The sequence below is a fragment of the Chionomys nivalis genome, chromosome 22 (genome assembly GCF_950005125.1).
Source record: "Chionomys nivalis chromosome 22, mChiNiv1.1, whole genome shotgun sequence".
Lineage (NCBI taxonomy): Eukaryota > Metazoa > Chordata > Mammalia > Rodentia > Cricetidae > Chionomys > Chionomys nivalis.
In genome coordinates, this window is record NC_080107.1 from 14,981,213 (window position 1) to 14,998,184 (window position 16,972).

At 39.9% G+C, this 16,972-nt stretch overlaps 1 protein-coding gene across 3 annotated transcripts in view; it reads right to left on the reverse strand.

Annotated features, from left to right (window-relative positions):
- Xirp2 (xin actin binding repeat containing 2) overlaps positions 1 to 16,972 on the reverse strand; it is a 64,606-nt gene that overhangs the window by 6,003 nt on the left and 41,631 nt on the right. For 2 of the 3 annotated variants that reach the window (XM_057755224.1, XM_057755225.1), the window contains exons 4-8: positions 14,413 to 14,499; positions 13,957 to 14,029; positions 12,558 to 12,691; positions 2,482 to 11,812; positions 303 to 436 (exon numbers count right to left, since the gene is read on the reverse strand). In XM_057755224.1, coding sequence (XP_057611207.1) covers positions 342 to 436; positions 2,482 to 11,812; positions 12,558 to 12,691; positions 13,957 to 14,029; positions 14,413 to 14,499 — 9,720 coding nt within the window. In that variant the 3' untranslated portion in view covers positions 303 to 341. The remainder of the gene's footprint in view (positions 1 to 302; positions 437 to 2,481; positions 11,813 to 12,557; positions 12,692 to 13,956; positions 14,030 to 14,412; positions 14,500 to 16,972) is intronic. The other variant, XM_057755226.1, reaches the window with a different exon arrangement.

A 16,972-nucleotide genomic window follows, 5' to 3' on the forward strand; every position in this document is an offset into this window, starting at 1 on the left:
CCAGCTTCTAATCTAGAGCTAATGCATTCAGGCACATCACCAACTTAAAAATCCTGACTTCACAGGTAGTCAGGACACTCTCTTACCCACCCCATTTCCACAACTAGAAAGGTAGCTTGTGAAAGGGAAGTGTTGAGAATCAGCCTGGGCAATGCACAGTAGAATAGGGTCACAGCCCGCTGTGTGGCCACTAAGGGCAGCTATGAGATCTGGAGAATTCTACTTCTCTCTAGAGACTAGGTATTGTACATAGGCTCCTAGGTTCTTCAGCCCATGTGGCACACTCAACACGACATTGTTACCTCAGTTTACTGCTGCAATGATGGCATCTGAAACAAGATTTATGAAAATTCTGCTTGTCTGCTACGAGGCATTCCATTGGATAAACCGTCTTTTGACAGATTACGCAGATTTCCTTGTCTTGGACCAGCAGTTTCTAAAAGTAAAAATTTATAAAGGCTTATATGTTTCTATTTTCCATCACAATTGCAATAACATAGGAAAACAAATAATAGATAAACTGGACATGCAGATAAAGTGAAAAATCCCTGGTAATTGTCTTTATGATTTGCTCTCTGGACAGTGTGCAATAGCACGGAATGTTGAGGATCTGGTACAAAGATTTAATGCCTCTACCATTATACCTTGTGGAAATTGGCCTATTATTTAATAAACACAAAAATGTGTATTATGCTTACTTACATGAATACATTAAATATATACAGTAAACTCAGTCATGGGGAACTTTAAGAAAATTTATCATTTGAAGCAACTAGACTTTCCATACACATAAAGTTTAATATGGAACTTTTATTTCTAAAACCGTATTATGGATCAATCATTCTAAAGTACATACAGATTGTTATGAGTCAAGACATTCTATAGTATTTGATTAAATATTATCTCAATAATATCAGGTTTACTTCATGACGCCAGCTGTTTACTTCCTTGTAATAATACTCTCCCATACATGTAACGTCAAGGAGGGACCTCTCCTCTTTTCCTAACTGACTTTAGACTTTACAGACTTTAGGATCCTTACACCTACCCTTTCTGGTTTTTTTTTTTTTTTTTTTTTTTACTGCTGACCATCACATTTAGTACCTACAGCTGCTCCCCACTGCTCCCATGTGAAGGGTAGTCTTTATAAATAATGGTCATTAGTTACATCACTAATCAGGGTCCTCTAGTGGCTTACACTGGACACAGACACATCAATTAAATATTGGTTTTGATTTTCACTATACTCTTCCGACAATAACCAACCTTTTGTATTTGTCACCTATGAATGCAATTATGTCAAGGCCCTTCATACAAAAACCACGTTTGTGCTTACGCTCTGCCTCTCCGTGATTGAGAGGACTCCTTTCACTCTTTCACTTGAGTAGGGACATATTTCTATGTTTCATGCCAGCTTCTTTGTGTTTTCTACGGTTTTGAACTGTCTTAGCAAAAACTGAGCATTTGAAATTAATTAGACAGCTTTGCTTAATTATGCCAGAAGCAAGCACATTAAGAAACCATATTAATTTGATAAACTAGACACACATGTTGTAAATATGAGAGGCGTAATTATTAATTTCAACGGGTTTTTATTTTTAAGTTTGCCGTTTCTTTGAAGCTGTCTAAAAGAATAGACCGCATTAATGTGGCCGATTCATTGTGTCCTATCCTTTTATCATGAAGCCTCATTAACTGTAAAAAGCGTGGAATGTATAATTGAGTAAGCTATCTTGTGATATTAAAAATATGATGTGCTTATGATTTAAATCTCTCATCTTACAAACATAATCAAGTCTTAAGACGTATTACTTATCCTTGTCTATGAATTAGGTCAATGGAATTGTCATTTGGGCTTAATGTTCATAAAGATGAAAATATCCGTTACAGAAAACATTGGGATATGGGTATGTTATCACCTCAATTTAATTACAATAGCTAAATATATAAAATGTCTAACGTTACATCTATATCTTTAACATGCTGATAAAAATACAGCATGCATGCATACTGTGAGTTCTGTCTGAGGCTTTTATTAAGGTGTGTTGAGGCTATTTAAGTACACAGTTAAAATATGTCAAAGGTTTTGATCTGGCACCACCATAAACTATTGAATGAAGTAAATCTTATTATTAAATTCAAATAACGAGCTTGTTTTATAGCAAACAAATAGTTCCACCACTGCTAAAACCACCCCAGCAGTTGTTACGTCTGATGCTTTCTTCAAACTCCTATTTAACTTGAGTTTGAAGAACAGGTTTCCGTAATGCATTCTGCAGGTTAGTCATTTTAAATGTTATTGTTAAGTAAGGAAGTAGAGAGCAAGGATAGCAAAGAATCATAAGCCCGCAGGGTTTGCCATTAGTCCTAGCTTGTTACTGGGTTATTTCCACACACTGTTTAATTGCAAATATTATTTGACATTGGCACACATGTTTTCAAATGTGTTAATCTTCTTTCATACTCTTCAATCTCATTTACCACGTATGAAGGCAGATTCCTCCTGGAAGGCCCGGCTCATTTCAGTTGCACGTGCATTGGAGGTTTCATAGCCCAAGTGCTCAAAAATCCTTTCGCTCTCCTGCCACGTCTTCTGAAAATCTCTTCTATGACTTGGAGGTGAATCCGCAAGGTCTAGGATGTGGCCAGCAATCACGTCTTCATAGGTTGGTGGAGCATGCCTGATGTCAAAGCCAGACCTGCCTGCATCCGAGCTATGTGTCGATGAGGTTGCTACCTTTGACCCAATGATCTGACTGTCAAATGCATCTATGTCTAAGAAGTGCTCACTGAGAGACCTTGCTTCAGAGTAAACCCTGGGCTGCATTGTAGAAACTGTTTCTTGGTACTCTCTAGGATGTCTGTAGGAAAAGCCTGGAAAGTTAGCATTTCCAGAAGATGCTAATCCAAACTCCTCCTTACAAAATGTGTGACTTTCTTGTTTCATGTTGCGGTTTATTTCACCGTTTGCATAAGCTCTTCTATCCGTCTTTGCTCCAAAAACTGGGTCATTCTCAAATTCCCTAAACCATCTGTGCATTTCATTTTCATGGCCATTCAGAAAACGTTCAGCCATTTGAACCGTTTGATTGGTAGCGGCTTCAAATCTCTCTGTGTGTTCTGATAGGCGAGGCCCTTGCACCTTGCGGATGATTTCGACTGCATCATAGCTTTCCATTTCTGGCATTGTGTTGTCGATTGAATTCATTTCATCTTTATGAACATACGTCTCCTTTTTCTCTGTTTCTCTCCTTTCCTCTTGAGCTGCTACAGATTCTCGGAAGGAACCACTCACGACGTGGTTCACATTTACAGGTATCGTGACGGCTGGTGGAGAGTCCCTGGCATGACTTTCTATCTTAATTTGCCTGCGGAGTGTGGCTGGAGACACGATCACTTCTGATCTCTTCTCTACCATCGGAACTGGGGTCCCTGGTGAGCATGGGATGCTACCTCTGGCTAACCTGGCCGTGGTGTCTTTGAGTCTAACGAGTTGTTCAGAGCGGCCCCTTGGTGGGGATGGGGAGGTGCCTGTTCTGGGAAGTCTAGATGTTTGCTCTGTGCGTCTTCTGGGTGGAGGTTCAGTACAACTGTTCTTTTTAGGGGACTGAGAAAGCTCACTCTTGGTGGAGGTTTCTGCTCGGCGGGCAGTGGACTCTATTGTAATGAATGTTGGTGATGGTGGACGAGTTTTCAGAGAGGGAGGAGCAGCCTTATAATCTCCCTTAGGCTCCTGATGTGTCTCAGCAGGGCCACGGGTCATTGCTACTTGGCAGTGTGATGATTTTTTTTCTCCAACTTTATTTTCTTGATCAGGAGTCATTGTTACTTGGTGCTGTGGTAATTTTTCTTCTCCAGTTTTATTTTCTTGCTGCTCAGTGCATTTATTCAAGCTGGCATTGACATTAGACACTTTCAATGACATTTCATTAAGATGGGTAGGCTTATCTCTCTGCTTTCCTGTTTGGGAGGCCATCATGACTGTTTGAATTACATGTTCACAGTGCGCAAGCATATCCTTTGCTTGAGTTTTAATATGTGTTATTTCTTCTTTGGCTTTTTCTAAATTATTCTCCATGGCAACACGAACTCCATAGTTTCTTTTTTCTTCACTTATCAGCCATACCGGAACGATATTTAACAGTGTCTGAAATGTTTGAAGGCCACTTTTATCTGACTCTGCTTCGAACTGTTTTACTCTAGACAAAATCTGCTGTAGTTCTTCACGTTTTCTCAAGAATTCCAATATATTTATGGCACCTTTCCCATCATTCTGCTGGGATTCTTTCACAGAGGAAAATGGAGACTCGTGCTGTATTATCTCTTGCTTTGAACCCTCAGTGTTAAGAGTGACATGGGTCTGTTGAATGTCCTGGTCTCTAAGACATTTTTTCTCTGTCACATCAGGCAGTTTTTTGTGTTCAACTGTACTCCCAGATGTTTGTATTTGTGTTTGCTGAAAATTCTGAGTCCGTGTGTCTAGACATGCATCAAAAATCTTCTTTTGGACTACCCTCGGTACTCTCTGGTCCTGCAGATGCTCTTGCTTTCGGTCTGTTAATCTGTCCTCTTTGGAACTGCTCATGTATGAGTCCTGACGACTTCCTTCACGCCCTAGGACATTTCCTCTGTCAAGCTCCCCAAATCTGCTCTGCTTCTTGGGAGGTGTTTTGAGTTTACTCTTGTGATTTTTCCCTGAAGAGTCTTCAGGCATTTGTATTGTCACCGTTTTCTCCGTTTTAGGTAACGGAAAAGATTTTTCAGGCACAGATTGCTTATCATCACACCGTGTCTTTGTTTGGGTTTTCTTGATTTCCTGATTCATTTGTTTAGTGATGGTTTGGGCGTCAACTTCAGATTGCTTTATGTGACTTCCAGAACTGAGATCTATTTCAGTTGATGTATGATCTAGTGTTGGGAGCTTGATAGTTTTCACTTTGATACTTGGGAAATTTGATTTGCTTTCGGGAAAGGGCAATGTTTCCATAAGTGTTTGTTGTGTCTTATGTTCCTTATAATTCTGGCTAATTTCACAAGCTGATTTTGATTGTTGCATGTCCTTTGAGCTTTGTATACCTTCCTTTCTCATGGTACACTTATCTTCTGAAGCTGCTAGAACATGCTGGAGTCTCTCAGTAGCAACTGCCAATGCAGAGGCTGTGGAGAGTTGGCTGTCAGAGCTCACACCTGCAAGCACAGCCCTGTTCTTAGTCAAGTCCAAATCCTTCCTGGGTATGGGGACTTTCTCAGCTGCTTTTTGTGACGCTGTTTCTTTCTCCTTCTCTGATATGTTTTGATGGTAGGTTTCTGTTTTGACAGTGCTATGGTAAGAATTCTCCTGTCTCTGTTTCTCAAGCTCTTCCCTTTGTTGTCTGTATTTTTCTTCAGCAATCATTAAAGGTGTCTTAAATTTTCTCATGTAAGGCTTTGGGCTTTGTTGCTCTGAACCCGATGGAAGTGAGTGGGATTTAACTAGGGGTGCTGTCTGTTTACCCCTGGGAGCTGAGACTTCTGGAACTGTCTGAGATAGAGAGTTTGCTGAGTGGATTGACAGCTGTTTTCTTTCACCAAGGCTTTCTCTGAATACCTCCTGCTTTGTCTCAGTATGCTCACTGTTTACTGCCACCCCTGATCTTTCCTGATCCTTCGGGAGGATGGTTTTCATTTCCATATCTGACACAGATTTTCCCAATTCGCCATTTGGGTACTGCTGACTGATCTTATCTTTAATTCTCTTGGGAAGTTTGGGTTTGGGGAGTGTAGGAGGTGGCGTTTTTCCTGTTAGGGTTTTAGGCTGAGAGTGAATCTGCTGAGAGCCTGAGGATTCAGTTTGGGAATGCTGCTGCCAGAGTGGTTCACTGCGATTTTCTAGGGCAGAGGGGAGCAGAAGCTGTGTTGGAGGAGGTGGAGGAGGTAGGGATGCTGACAGACGTTCTTCTGATTTCTCATCTACTGGTGGTGGAGGAAGAGGGAGACTTGGGAAGTTTTCAAATTCAGTCCTTGTCTTCTCTGTGGATGAAGAGGGAAGAAGCTCATTCTTTTCAGGCAACAACATTGAAGGTGGTGGAGGGGGAAGAGGAAATTCAATTTCGGATGATGCATTGGAAGGTGGAGGAGGAGGAGATGGAGGTGGAAGCGAGTCCTCATTTTCTTTTACATGACACTCAGGGTGAAGGTGGATTGGATTAAGGGACCTCTCCATTGCCATTTTCAACTCTTTGGAAGTATTTGTCTTCATTAGAAAGTCCTGGCTTTCTAGACGAACATCAATTTTCTGGTTTTTGTCAGTTGCCTGAAATGTTTTGTGGCCTTTCCCAGAGACTCTCATTCCTGTTAGTCCATGGACATCCTTACCTACAGGTAAAGGTTGAAGGCTCCTATCATTTTTCTTCATATCTTTATTAGAATACCATGTTTCCTGACTTAGCAAGGCTTGCTCCCGAGAGTCCCTGGTTGCCCCATGCATCTCTTCAGCTGTCTTGTTGGTGGGATGTTGGGTGGGATCTGGCGTATAACTTTGTGCCCCTGGTGATATATTTACATTTTTCCTTTTATTTTGACTCTTCCCATAAGAATCCCAGGACTGAGACTTCTGGTAATCATTCCCTACTTCACTCGTTTGAGTCTGCTGCTTTCTAAACATTTTGTCTACAGACTGGGAGAAGTTAAGGATAGCATCCTTCGACGCCCTCACATTCTCTGATTCCTTGGTTTTTACATTTTCCTTCATTGCCATGGTTGTAGTTAACTGTTTGCTCATATTGTTGCCACCACACAGATATTCTTTGCTCTCAGTCCAGATGCCAGTTCTGTCACCCATGTCTAAGGCATTTCTCACAGCTTTGTGCTCTGGATTAGACATCTTCCTAAGGTTTTTCTCTAGAGCATCATTGTTTTGTTCCCGATCAACAACAATCTTGACAGTGCCCTTCGGGGCTCTGGGAAGATGAACCTCAGATCTTTCTTCTGTTAAAGGCTGGTTGAACGATTGCTGCATGGTTTCATGGAGAGGGCCTGGTCCTGCTTGCTGCCTGGTTGCTGGCTCAAACGGTCCTGGCATTGGTTGGAGAAGACTTTTTTTGTCTCTCTGGACAGTAGCTGGTCGAATCTCTACTTTTTGTTGTTCTGCGAATCCCACTGTTCCAGCTAGTGCATCTTCTTTGATTAGCCCTGCTCTATCCACCTTTTTGAAACCCTGCTGTGCTTCTTTCAAAGACCTTAATGATGTTTCAAGGTCATCTAGTATCATCTCTTTTTTCAGTATTTCAGTCCTTGTATTTGTAGCCTTCTCAAGGCACGCAATAGCTTGCTCAAGATCACCAGAGATGCCACCAGATTGTTTAGATTCTTTCTGTCTGTGGCTTGACTCCTTAAGTGACTCTAGTGTGGTAAGCCTGTCACAGTTTACAATTTCCTCTGCTTTCGACACTGTTTTCTGATTCTTGGCCTGGCTGAGAGAGTTTAGGGTTGAGTTCAAATCACCTTTTATATTCTCTTCTTTCTGTGTCTTGAAAGATGAACCCTGAGACCCAGCCATGAGGACGTTAACTGTATTGTGCACTTCTCCTGGGATGATGTCAGTTTCATGAACGGTACGTTCAACCAGAGATTGCCTTTCCTTTAGTAACAGTTTTGTGCCCTCCACATCACCCCTGATTATGGCTCCCTCTCCCTCTTGTTCCGTGGCTGTGAGTGTTTCATTCGTCCCTGCTTGAAGTTGTTTGAGGTAATCTAAAGCTCCGGTTTCTATGCATGTTGTGAAGAACTGAACGTTTCCCCTCTCTGAAGCGTTGACTTTTGTTCTTGCAGGTATTTTACCATTTGATGGCGAAGATAGCAGGTTATGAATGGCGCCTCTCACATCACCTCCTATCATGTCTTCACGTTCAGTCTTGTCCCTGGCATTTTCATGAAGAAGACAGTAGATAGTCATGTTGATATCTCCCTTTTCATCTTCTTGAATCAAGATGCCTTTCTTTGTGTATTTTTCCTCCGAGAGCAGCTTTTTTATTGCTTGTTTAACATCCCCTCTCACTATCTCTTCCTTTTCAGTATGAAATTCAGTTGATCTGTTTAATAATTGAGTTTTAGTCAAATTGACATTTCCCTTCTCCTCTTCACTGACAAATATCTCTTTCTTTGTACAGTCCCTTTGGGAAAGTAAATTTAACATTATGCTTCTGAGATCAGCCCTGATAACAGCTTCTTTCTGTATCTCAGGGGTTGTTTGGTTCATGAGCTTGTATTTTGCCATTCGGACATCGCCAACTTCATCAGCTTCAATGATAATTCCAGGAGCTTCAATAACTCTCTGAGAGTAGAGGTCTTCCAAAGTTTCTTTGATGCTTTTGCCAATAATTTCTACCTTTTCTACTCTTGTTTCATTAAATTCATGAATAGGTTTTGTTTCAAAGAGCCATGTAGTTGTCTTGACATCTGATGGAGGAATTTCTTCTTTGGTCATTTTTGCATCACTTTCGTCTATTTCCTTAATAGAATCCAATGCTTGATTTTCAAAGAGCCACACTGCATTCTTAACGTCACCTTTCCGCACCTCTTCCTGGGTAACAGTCTTGATGGTGTCATATCCAGACCCTGCTCCCAGTTCATCTATGCTGCGAGTTTCAAAGAGCCAAGTAGAAGTCTTAACGTTGCCCTTTTGCACTTCGTTGACACTCACTGTTCTTATGTATTTCTTCTTGTCGCCACTGTGAGACTCAAAGAATTGTTTGCTCGTCTTCACGTCACCTCCTTGAATCGAATCCGCAGTGTGCACAATAGCATGTGATTCGTCTGAGATCCGATCCAGTGGTTGAGTTTCAAATTTGTATCTGACAGAACTCACGTCCCCCTTCTGAATGTCTTCCTGGGTGACAGATTTAATAACATACACATCTTCCGATTCATTAATTGAGTCTAATGGTTTTGTTTCAAAGAGCCACCTCGTTCCTCGTACATCTCCATGAATTACTTCTTCTTTTTTAACAGTAGTCACTTCATGGTAAAACCCTTCTTGATCTCGAATTGCATAGAGCGGCTGTGTTTCAAAGAGCATTCTGTAGCTCTTCACATCACCTTTGATGACTTCTTCATTATTCGTTTCCCTGGTGCGTACACCATCGGATTCTTCTTTAATCTCATCCAAAGAAAACGTCTCAAAAATGAAGCACCCCTTCCTCACATTTCCTCCTTGTATGTCTGTCACTGTCTTAACCAATCCATCACCCTCTTGATTGTCTTTTATCGTATCAATGGGTATGTTTTCAAATAGCCACCTACAATTTAACACATTGCCTTTCTGAATGTCTTCAGTTTTTAGGGTTTTGATCTTATTCAAAACATCCTCTGAACTGCAACTGATAGAATCTAAGGATTGGTGCTCAAACTTATACTTCATTCCAGAGACATCACCAGCTTGTATATCCACCTCCACAGGCTTGTTTTCTTTCCCTTCCTTCCCCTGTATGTTGTCCAGGTTTTCTGTCTCAAAGCGAAAACATGCTGTCCGAACATCCCCACCTTGTATCTCATCCTGCTTTACAGTTTGTAGTTTGATTGTCGCTTCTGAGTCATCTTTTATAGTATCAAGTGGCTGCGTTTCAAAAAGCCAGGTACAGGTTCTAACATCACCCTTATGAATATTTTCGGTGTTTGTCGCCAAGGAAACCTTTTCATAAAGAGACTCCATTGGCTGGGTCTCAAAGAGCCATTTACAGGTTTTGACATCTCCTTTAACAACATTTGTAGTTTGTTCAATTTTGCTTTCTGTTTCCTCCTCATTACTAAAATATTTAAATGAATCAAGAGGCTGAGTTTCAAACAACCATCCAGCAGCTTTCACACTCCCTGCTTGGATTTCTTGAGCAGATATTCCTCTAATTATCTGAAATTTATGAAGACTTTCATCAAATTGGTCAATGGGCCTTGTTTCAAAAAGCCACCTACAGCTTCTTACGTTTCCTGTGAGGATTTCTTCCTGCTGAACTGTCTTTACTTGATGGTATTTTCCAAGACGGTCTTGAATAGCATACAGTGGGGTTGTCTCGAAGAGAGATTTATTCAACTCCACAGTGCCTTTGGTGACTCCTTCCACCTCATTTTTATGTGATGCATCAACCTTAGTTAAATTATTGGCCTCAAAGATATGCGTGTAGTTCTTTACCTGACCTCTATCAACTGCTTCTAGCCTCACTGTTCTCGTGTACTCCTTCTTACCTTCTCTAATGTCTTCTAAAGGTTGAGTTTCAAAAACCCATTTTTGGTGCTTAACGTCTCCTTTTTCTTCTTCAGAGGCAGTAATTTTTTGAAGCTTTCCTACATCAGGACTGTCTTTTAAAGCTTCTATTGGAAACGTTTCAAATAGATGCTTGGTGGTTTTTACGTCACCTCCTATTCTGTCTTCAGGTGATGTAGTATCTGCATCAGGGACTTCTTTTAGAATGTCTAACGGCTGTGTTTCAAACATCCAGCACTTCTTAGAGACATCTGTACCTATGATGGCTTCTTTGTTGATGACAACCTCATCTGACTCTTCTTTGATTTTCTCCAGGGGTTGAGTTTCAAATAACCACTTTGCTCTACTCACCCCACCTTTGACATTTTCTTCCATGGATATTCCTCGAACAACTTTAATTTCTGTGATATCTTTGTTAATTGCGTCCAAAGGCTGTGTTTCAAACATCCAACGTGCTGTTCTCACGTCCCCCCTTTCAATGTCTTCTCTCTGCACAGTTTTAATTTCTAGCATTTGGCCTGAACCATCTCTGATGACATAGAGTGGTTGAGTTTCAAAACACTTTATGCTCCTCTTAACATTTCCTTTAATTTCTTTGAGCTCGGATCGGAGTTGTAATAAGTGAACTTCATCCACAGAGTGAAGCTGTCCAAGCTGATCCAGGTTTTGAGTTTCAAACATGTACCTCACAGTCGTAACGTCTCCTCCAGTTATGTCGTTTATAGCAGTATGTGCTGTTTCTTCTTGACTTTGGTGCATTTTGTTCATCGAGTCTAAAGACCTTGTTTCAAACATCCACCTTGCTGTGCAAACATCTCCTCTAGCTAGCTCAGGAATTTTCTCTGTGTTTCCTTCAGTGCCAGTAGAAGGAACCCCTAGGGCATCTATTGGCTGAGTCTCAAACATCCAAGTTGTGTATTTCACATCACCCCCAGCAATGAGTTCTTGGTCAGCAGCACCCTTGAAAGTGGACCCTTCGTCTGTAGAGCCATTTTTGATAGAATCTAATGGTTGATTCTCAAAAATCCATCGCATGGACTGCACCTCTCCTTTCAGAATTTCATCCCATTCCAGGTTTTCTTGGTTCGGATCTCTCTGAGAACTGTCATTTGTATTTTCAAAAATATACCGAGCTTGTTGCACATCTGCCGAAATGGAGTTTCCTGAGTTTATCTGGCTAGAAACAATTTCAGAAACCTCACTGATGTAATCCTTTTCTAAGTTTTTCCTTAACTCGGGATGGATATGTCTATATAAACGGTTTAATTCATACAAATTTCTTTGTTTGGTATATAAATCTTTGGGGATTGGTAGTCCTCTAGGGGGGCTGGGGAATTCAGGGGACTGGGAAAATGCTGTCCTATCCATTGGTGTCTGAAGTACGTCAGGTGGGGGAGGAGGAAATTCTTCCATCTTCCCTGAAGGAGGGCCATTAACTTGTGCCAGGGATGTTGAAGTGACACTGTGATTGCTATAACTTGAGGTTGAGGTTTCCTTCCTCTGGCTGCTTGAAGTGTAAGAAGAAGAGGTACCCACAGCTGATGATGGCTTTAAGGATTCTTCACTGTCATTTTCAATCTTTAAAGGAGAGAAAATCAAGGCTTATAACGATGACTGTAGTACGGAGATTTCCTGGGCCCTACCCTTCACCTGTCCACAAACAGGATTCCGCTGTGATGCCTTCCTTGGAAAACAGGTATGAACTGTGCTTAAACCTACTTGGGAGAATACTCAATATGGGTTAGTAAATATCATTCTGTTTTTAATAATAATGTTCTTCCATCAAGGTATCATTGACTCAGCATTTGAGCATTTACACATACTCACACATTATACACACACACACACACAGGGTCTCTTTTATAGCCTTGGCGAGCCTGGAATTCACAGAGATCTACCTGCCTCTGCCTCTCAAATTCTGGGATTAGAGGAATATGACACTATGCCTGGTTTACATACACTTAATTTGCCCCTTTCAATTGATGTGTAGTTTAATTTATGGAGGCAGAAAAGGTCTTGAGGTACTTTGTTAGTTTTTTGGTTTTTTATCATTTAAAATAAAATATGTAACTATTTGGCAATTAAAATTGACTTAGTTACTTTACTTGATATTAGTTTATAAACTTTAAAATCTATATGACTTTCTTCATTCATATTCTCCAGTGGGTGGGACTTCTCACTCTACCTCATAGATGAATATCCTCCTTTTGAGACACAATAAATGCTAGTTCCGATTATTTTGTTATGAAAGCACCACAAAACTTCAAGTATATTTAAGCATTTTTAACCCTTAATGTGCTCCTGTATAGAGAGTCTATCATACCTTTATGCACCTGGATGGAGTTGTGGTTTCTCTGTCAGAGTAGAGAAACTTTTCCTGAGCAGACTTCTCAAATTGCTCTTTCAAAATCTTTGTGGAAACCTTAGGCATCTCTTCATCCTCGGCTGTATCAATGACTACGGAAACACATAGATACCGGGGATAATTCACAATGAGTACAATGGTATTTGAGATGAAAACACCATGCTGCATTAAACACCTTACAATGGAAATTAGCGAACTAGACTCAAAGGACAAATTTATGCACATGGCATTATTTCATCCATTGATTTTGAAGTGAAGCAAGAAGTATTAAGGAAGAAGCACAGAAAAGAAAATTTGGATGTGAAGCAGGCGAGGTGGTACAGCAGTTAGAAGAGCTTGCTGCTCTTGCAGGGGACCAAAGTTTAGTTCTCAGCACCATGTTGGGTAGATCATTACAACTTGGAATTCCAACTGTAGTGGATCTGATGCGGTCCTCTGGCCTCCGGGTGTTTCGCTCTCTTTCTCTCTGTTTCTCTGTTGTCTCTGTCTCTCTCACATACACACCACATAATACACATAAATAAAAAAAAACTTTAAAATTATTTGGAGTGGTTATCTCTGGATAGGAATATTTTCAAAATTTCTACAACTGTGTTTTAAATTCTAGATGCAGGAAAAGTAATGCATTTTAAAGGAAAAAAGGTAGGCCATTTTTCTTGTTTGTTTGTTTGTTTGTATATTTTGATAAAAATTTTTGCTCTGTAGGCTACATCTCATTATGTAGTCAGTGTTAGCCTTGAACCTGCAGCAGTCCTATTGTTTAAGCCTCCTAAAGGCCAGAATTACAAACATGAACATGGGTCACTGAGCCTGTCAAGAAGAATGCTGCATTTCTTATGTAGCAAAAAACAAATACTGTTAGGCCACAGCAGGGGTGCAATCTTTCCTTTCATCTTACCAGATGAAAGTCATTTGCTCTCTGTATGAGTGGACAGCTGCATCTCATCGTCTGCAAACATCTACCAATTTCCACATAACCTAACCTCATGTCTGTGGGTTGAGAATTGACCTATTATTTCCTTAATTTTATTGTCAGGCTGCTTCATAGGCAATGAATTTTATTCTAGGTTCCAAGGTATAAAAAAAAAATTCAGTAGTGGTTAGCTTATTACCTTTCTGGAGTTTAGAATGAATTTATTATAGGTCTGATGGGCAATGAGCTATTTTAAAATATGTTACATGTACTAACAAGGGGAAAATCTAATTATATGCAGAAATGCAATCTTGCCCCCTTTGGGAGCATGACTCACAGCTACTAAACTTCCTTGGTGGGGAGGACTGGCTTCTGAAAGTCCTCCAAACCCACATACACAGAAAGGGCAAAGGTCAAGTGTGCCCAATTGTGCCAGACGGTTACCTGTTTCTTGAACATACTGACGGAGCTGTGAAGCTTGGTTTACTTCCTCAGTGTGCTTTTCAAGATGTGACATCTGTTTCAAAAGACAATTTTAAAAAGAGTAATTGTTTTTAAGAAGTCAGTGATTTGAGTACTGAAAATAATCTTTATTTTGCCGTATTTTTCTTCTGAGAATTTGGTACATGTTAAGAGAGACCAGCTACTATTTCTATTGTTTGTTTTAATGTGTACTCAAGTTATAACAGAACATATGTGAACAACACCTAACTGCAGGCATATTTTTAGGTGGCTTGTTTCATTTTTCAAAATAGTTCTAACGGGAAAGTAGGGTTAGACACACTGCTGTATATTTATCCTAAGTACACACAGTAAAAGCATATGTTTACAGAAAAGTCAAAAAATTCTACACAGTCCTGGAGATCATTTAAAATTTTTTTTTTGTTACTAAGCAATTACCATTTCTGTTTTGAAGACATCGGTTCCATGTGCTTTATAGAATTCTTGTTCATTCTTTCTCATCTCTTGACTGCTGTGGATTGCTTCCTGAAAATGACAGATAAACAGACTGACCATTTCTTTATAAAATTCTGAAAAATGAATTATTTTATTAATGTAATTTCAGTGACAGATAATTCAGAAAAGAGGAAGAAAGGGGGAAGGAAAAGGAGGATCAGTAGGAGCAGAGACAGCATGGGCTTCCTCCTCGTGTTTGACTGTCAAAACAAAATATTGTAAATATAGCAAACTGAGAGCAAAAATCTATTGACAAAAACCAACACAACTCATTGAACATGGAGAGAGTGAGCAGAGAACCTTCACTCTTAGGTTCTAGTGTCTTGATACAGAAAGGTACACTGCAGGTTACCAAAAGAGAAACAGAAACACCAAACCAGCTACCAAGCCTTTGATCTGCAATGCTTTTCTTCCTGCAAAATATGCTAGGGCAATGGTGGCACAAAGCTTGTGGGAGTAACCAACCAACATCTGATTTGACTTAAGGCCCACTCCAAGATCGAATCTATATCAGACATTGTGTGTATGATCAAGAACCAGAGACTAAACGGCCCAGAAATCTAGGGTAAAACCGAATAGTATCAATATTAAAAAAAACAAAACAAAAAACAAAGAAACAAAAAACAGTAATAAAATGACTCCTAATGATATTCTGCTATACTACACACACACACACACACACACACACACACAGCACAGAGAGAGGAGAGAGAGAGAAAGAGAGAGAGAGAGACAGAGACAGAGACCTTGGAACATTTGAGAAAGACCTCGGAACACACAGCTCTAAATGGGATTTGCCCACTAAATTCCTCCCCTCAGGGCTCAGGGAACAGGACAGAAGAGGAAGCAGAAAAAGTGTGTGTGAGAGTCAGAGGGAAGGGAGGACACACAGAGAACAAGGCCCTCTATGTTAAAGGAGCAAAGCTCGTACGAACTCACAAAGACTGAGTCAGCACTTACAGGGCCCGCACGGGTCTGCACCAGGTCCTCTGTGTATATACTGGAGTTTTCAGTTTAACATTTTAAATATTAAATAAATATTAAATTGAATATGTGCATGAGGGGGTCTCTGATTCTTGTGCTTTCTCTTGGGTTCTTTTCCTTTCGTTGGCTTGTTTGATCCAAATTCTATTTGATGGGTTTGTTTTTTTTTTTTTGTTTTGTTTTATTTTGTTCTCTTTTATTTTGTTATCTCTTAGAAGGCTGTTGCTTTCTAATGAGAGACATAAGGCTGTGGATCCAGAGGGAAGGGGAGGTAGGGTGGAACTGGGAGACGTGGAGGGAGAAGAAACTATAATCAGGATATACTGTAGGAAAAATAGTCTGTTTTTCAGTAAAATGGAAAATGATTTAAACAATAAAATAAAAGTTTAAAAGTTTATGAAACTGACTTAAAGATTCAGGCATACCATGAATAAAATAATATGAACTTGGAACAAGAGAGGAAATGGGGGTCTGTTCAGCTGGCTTCACAAGAATGCATGTGTTTGGAATTACACAACATTGAAATCTCACACTTGTATTTATGTCTAAGTTAGTAATACTATTTTTGAGATCTGATACTTAAAATTATTTATTAGTAGTAAGAATAATCAAAATGTAGAGCTCAATAAAAAATCATTTAAAAATAGAATGATCAGGGGCTGGAGATATGGTTCAGCTCTTTTATTTTTTTCAAGACAGGTTTTCTCTGTGTGGCTTTGGAACCAGTTCCTGGCACTCTCTCTGTAGACCAGGCAGGGCTCAAACACACAGCTATCTGCCTGCCTCTGTCTCCCGAGTGTGAGTGCTGGGATTAAAGGTGTGTGCCACCATGGCCCAGCCTAAGGCTCAGCTCTTAAGAGTGCTGGCTGCTCTTCCAGAGGACCTGGGTTGAACTCCCAACACCCACATGGCAGTTCACAACTGTTTGTAACTCCAGTTCCAGGGGATCCGAAACCTGTGGCAAAACACTAATGCACACAAGAAAAAAGAATAATCTAGTGAGTATATAGGTATATTGCTCTTCTTAAGTGAACAGAATAGGAAGCATTAAGGTTTTTTGTTTTGTATTGTTTTGTTTTTTACAATGAGTCAAATAATTTTAAAGCATCAGTTTCTGATTTCTTAAAGTATAAAATTATTTCATGGCATCTTGTTCTTGACTATACCTCTTATAAATTACATCACACATATAGGGTGTGCAATTTGACTTCCCATTCCCATAAGGGTATTTGGCATGCAAGGCTAGACATCTGATAAGCAAAGCAACAGATGTTGCTGGTTTAGGAATATGTTAGATAATCTGATTCCATTATAGTTTTCTGGGAAGGATGATTAAGAAAAAGTTGCACCAGAAATCTACAAAATATAATAGAAAATCTGGGGTTTATACTTTAAAACTAATTGGCATATTGTTTTATTAAAATAAAGTAGACATGTGAATATATTTTCCTAAAGAGAATAGTTTCCAACCCATAGTTAAGGACCTATGTACTTCAAGTGATATTAGGTATATGTTTGT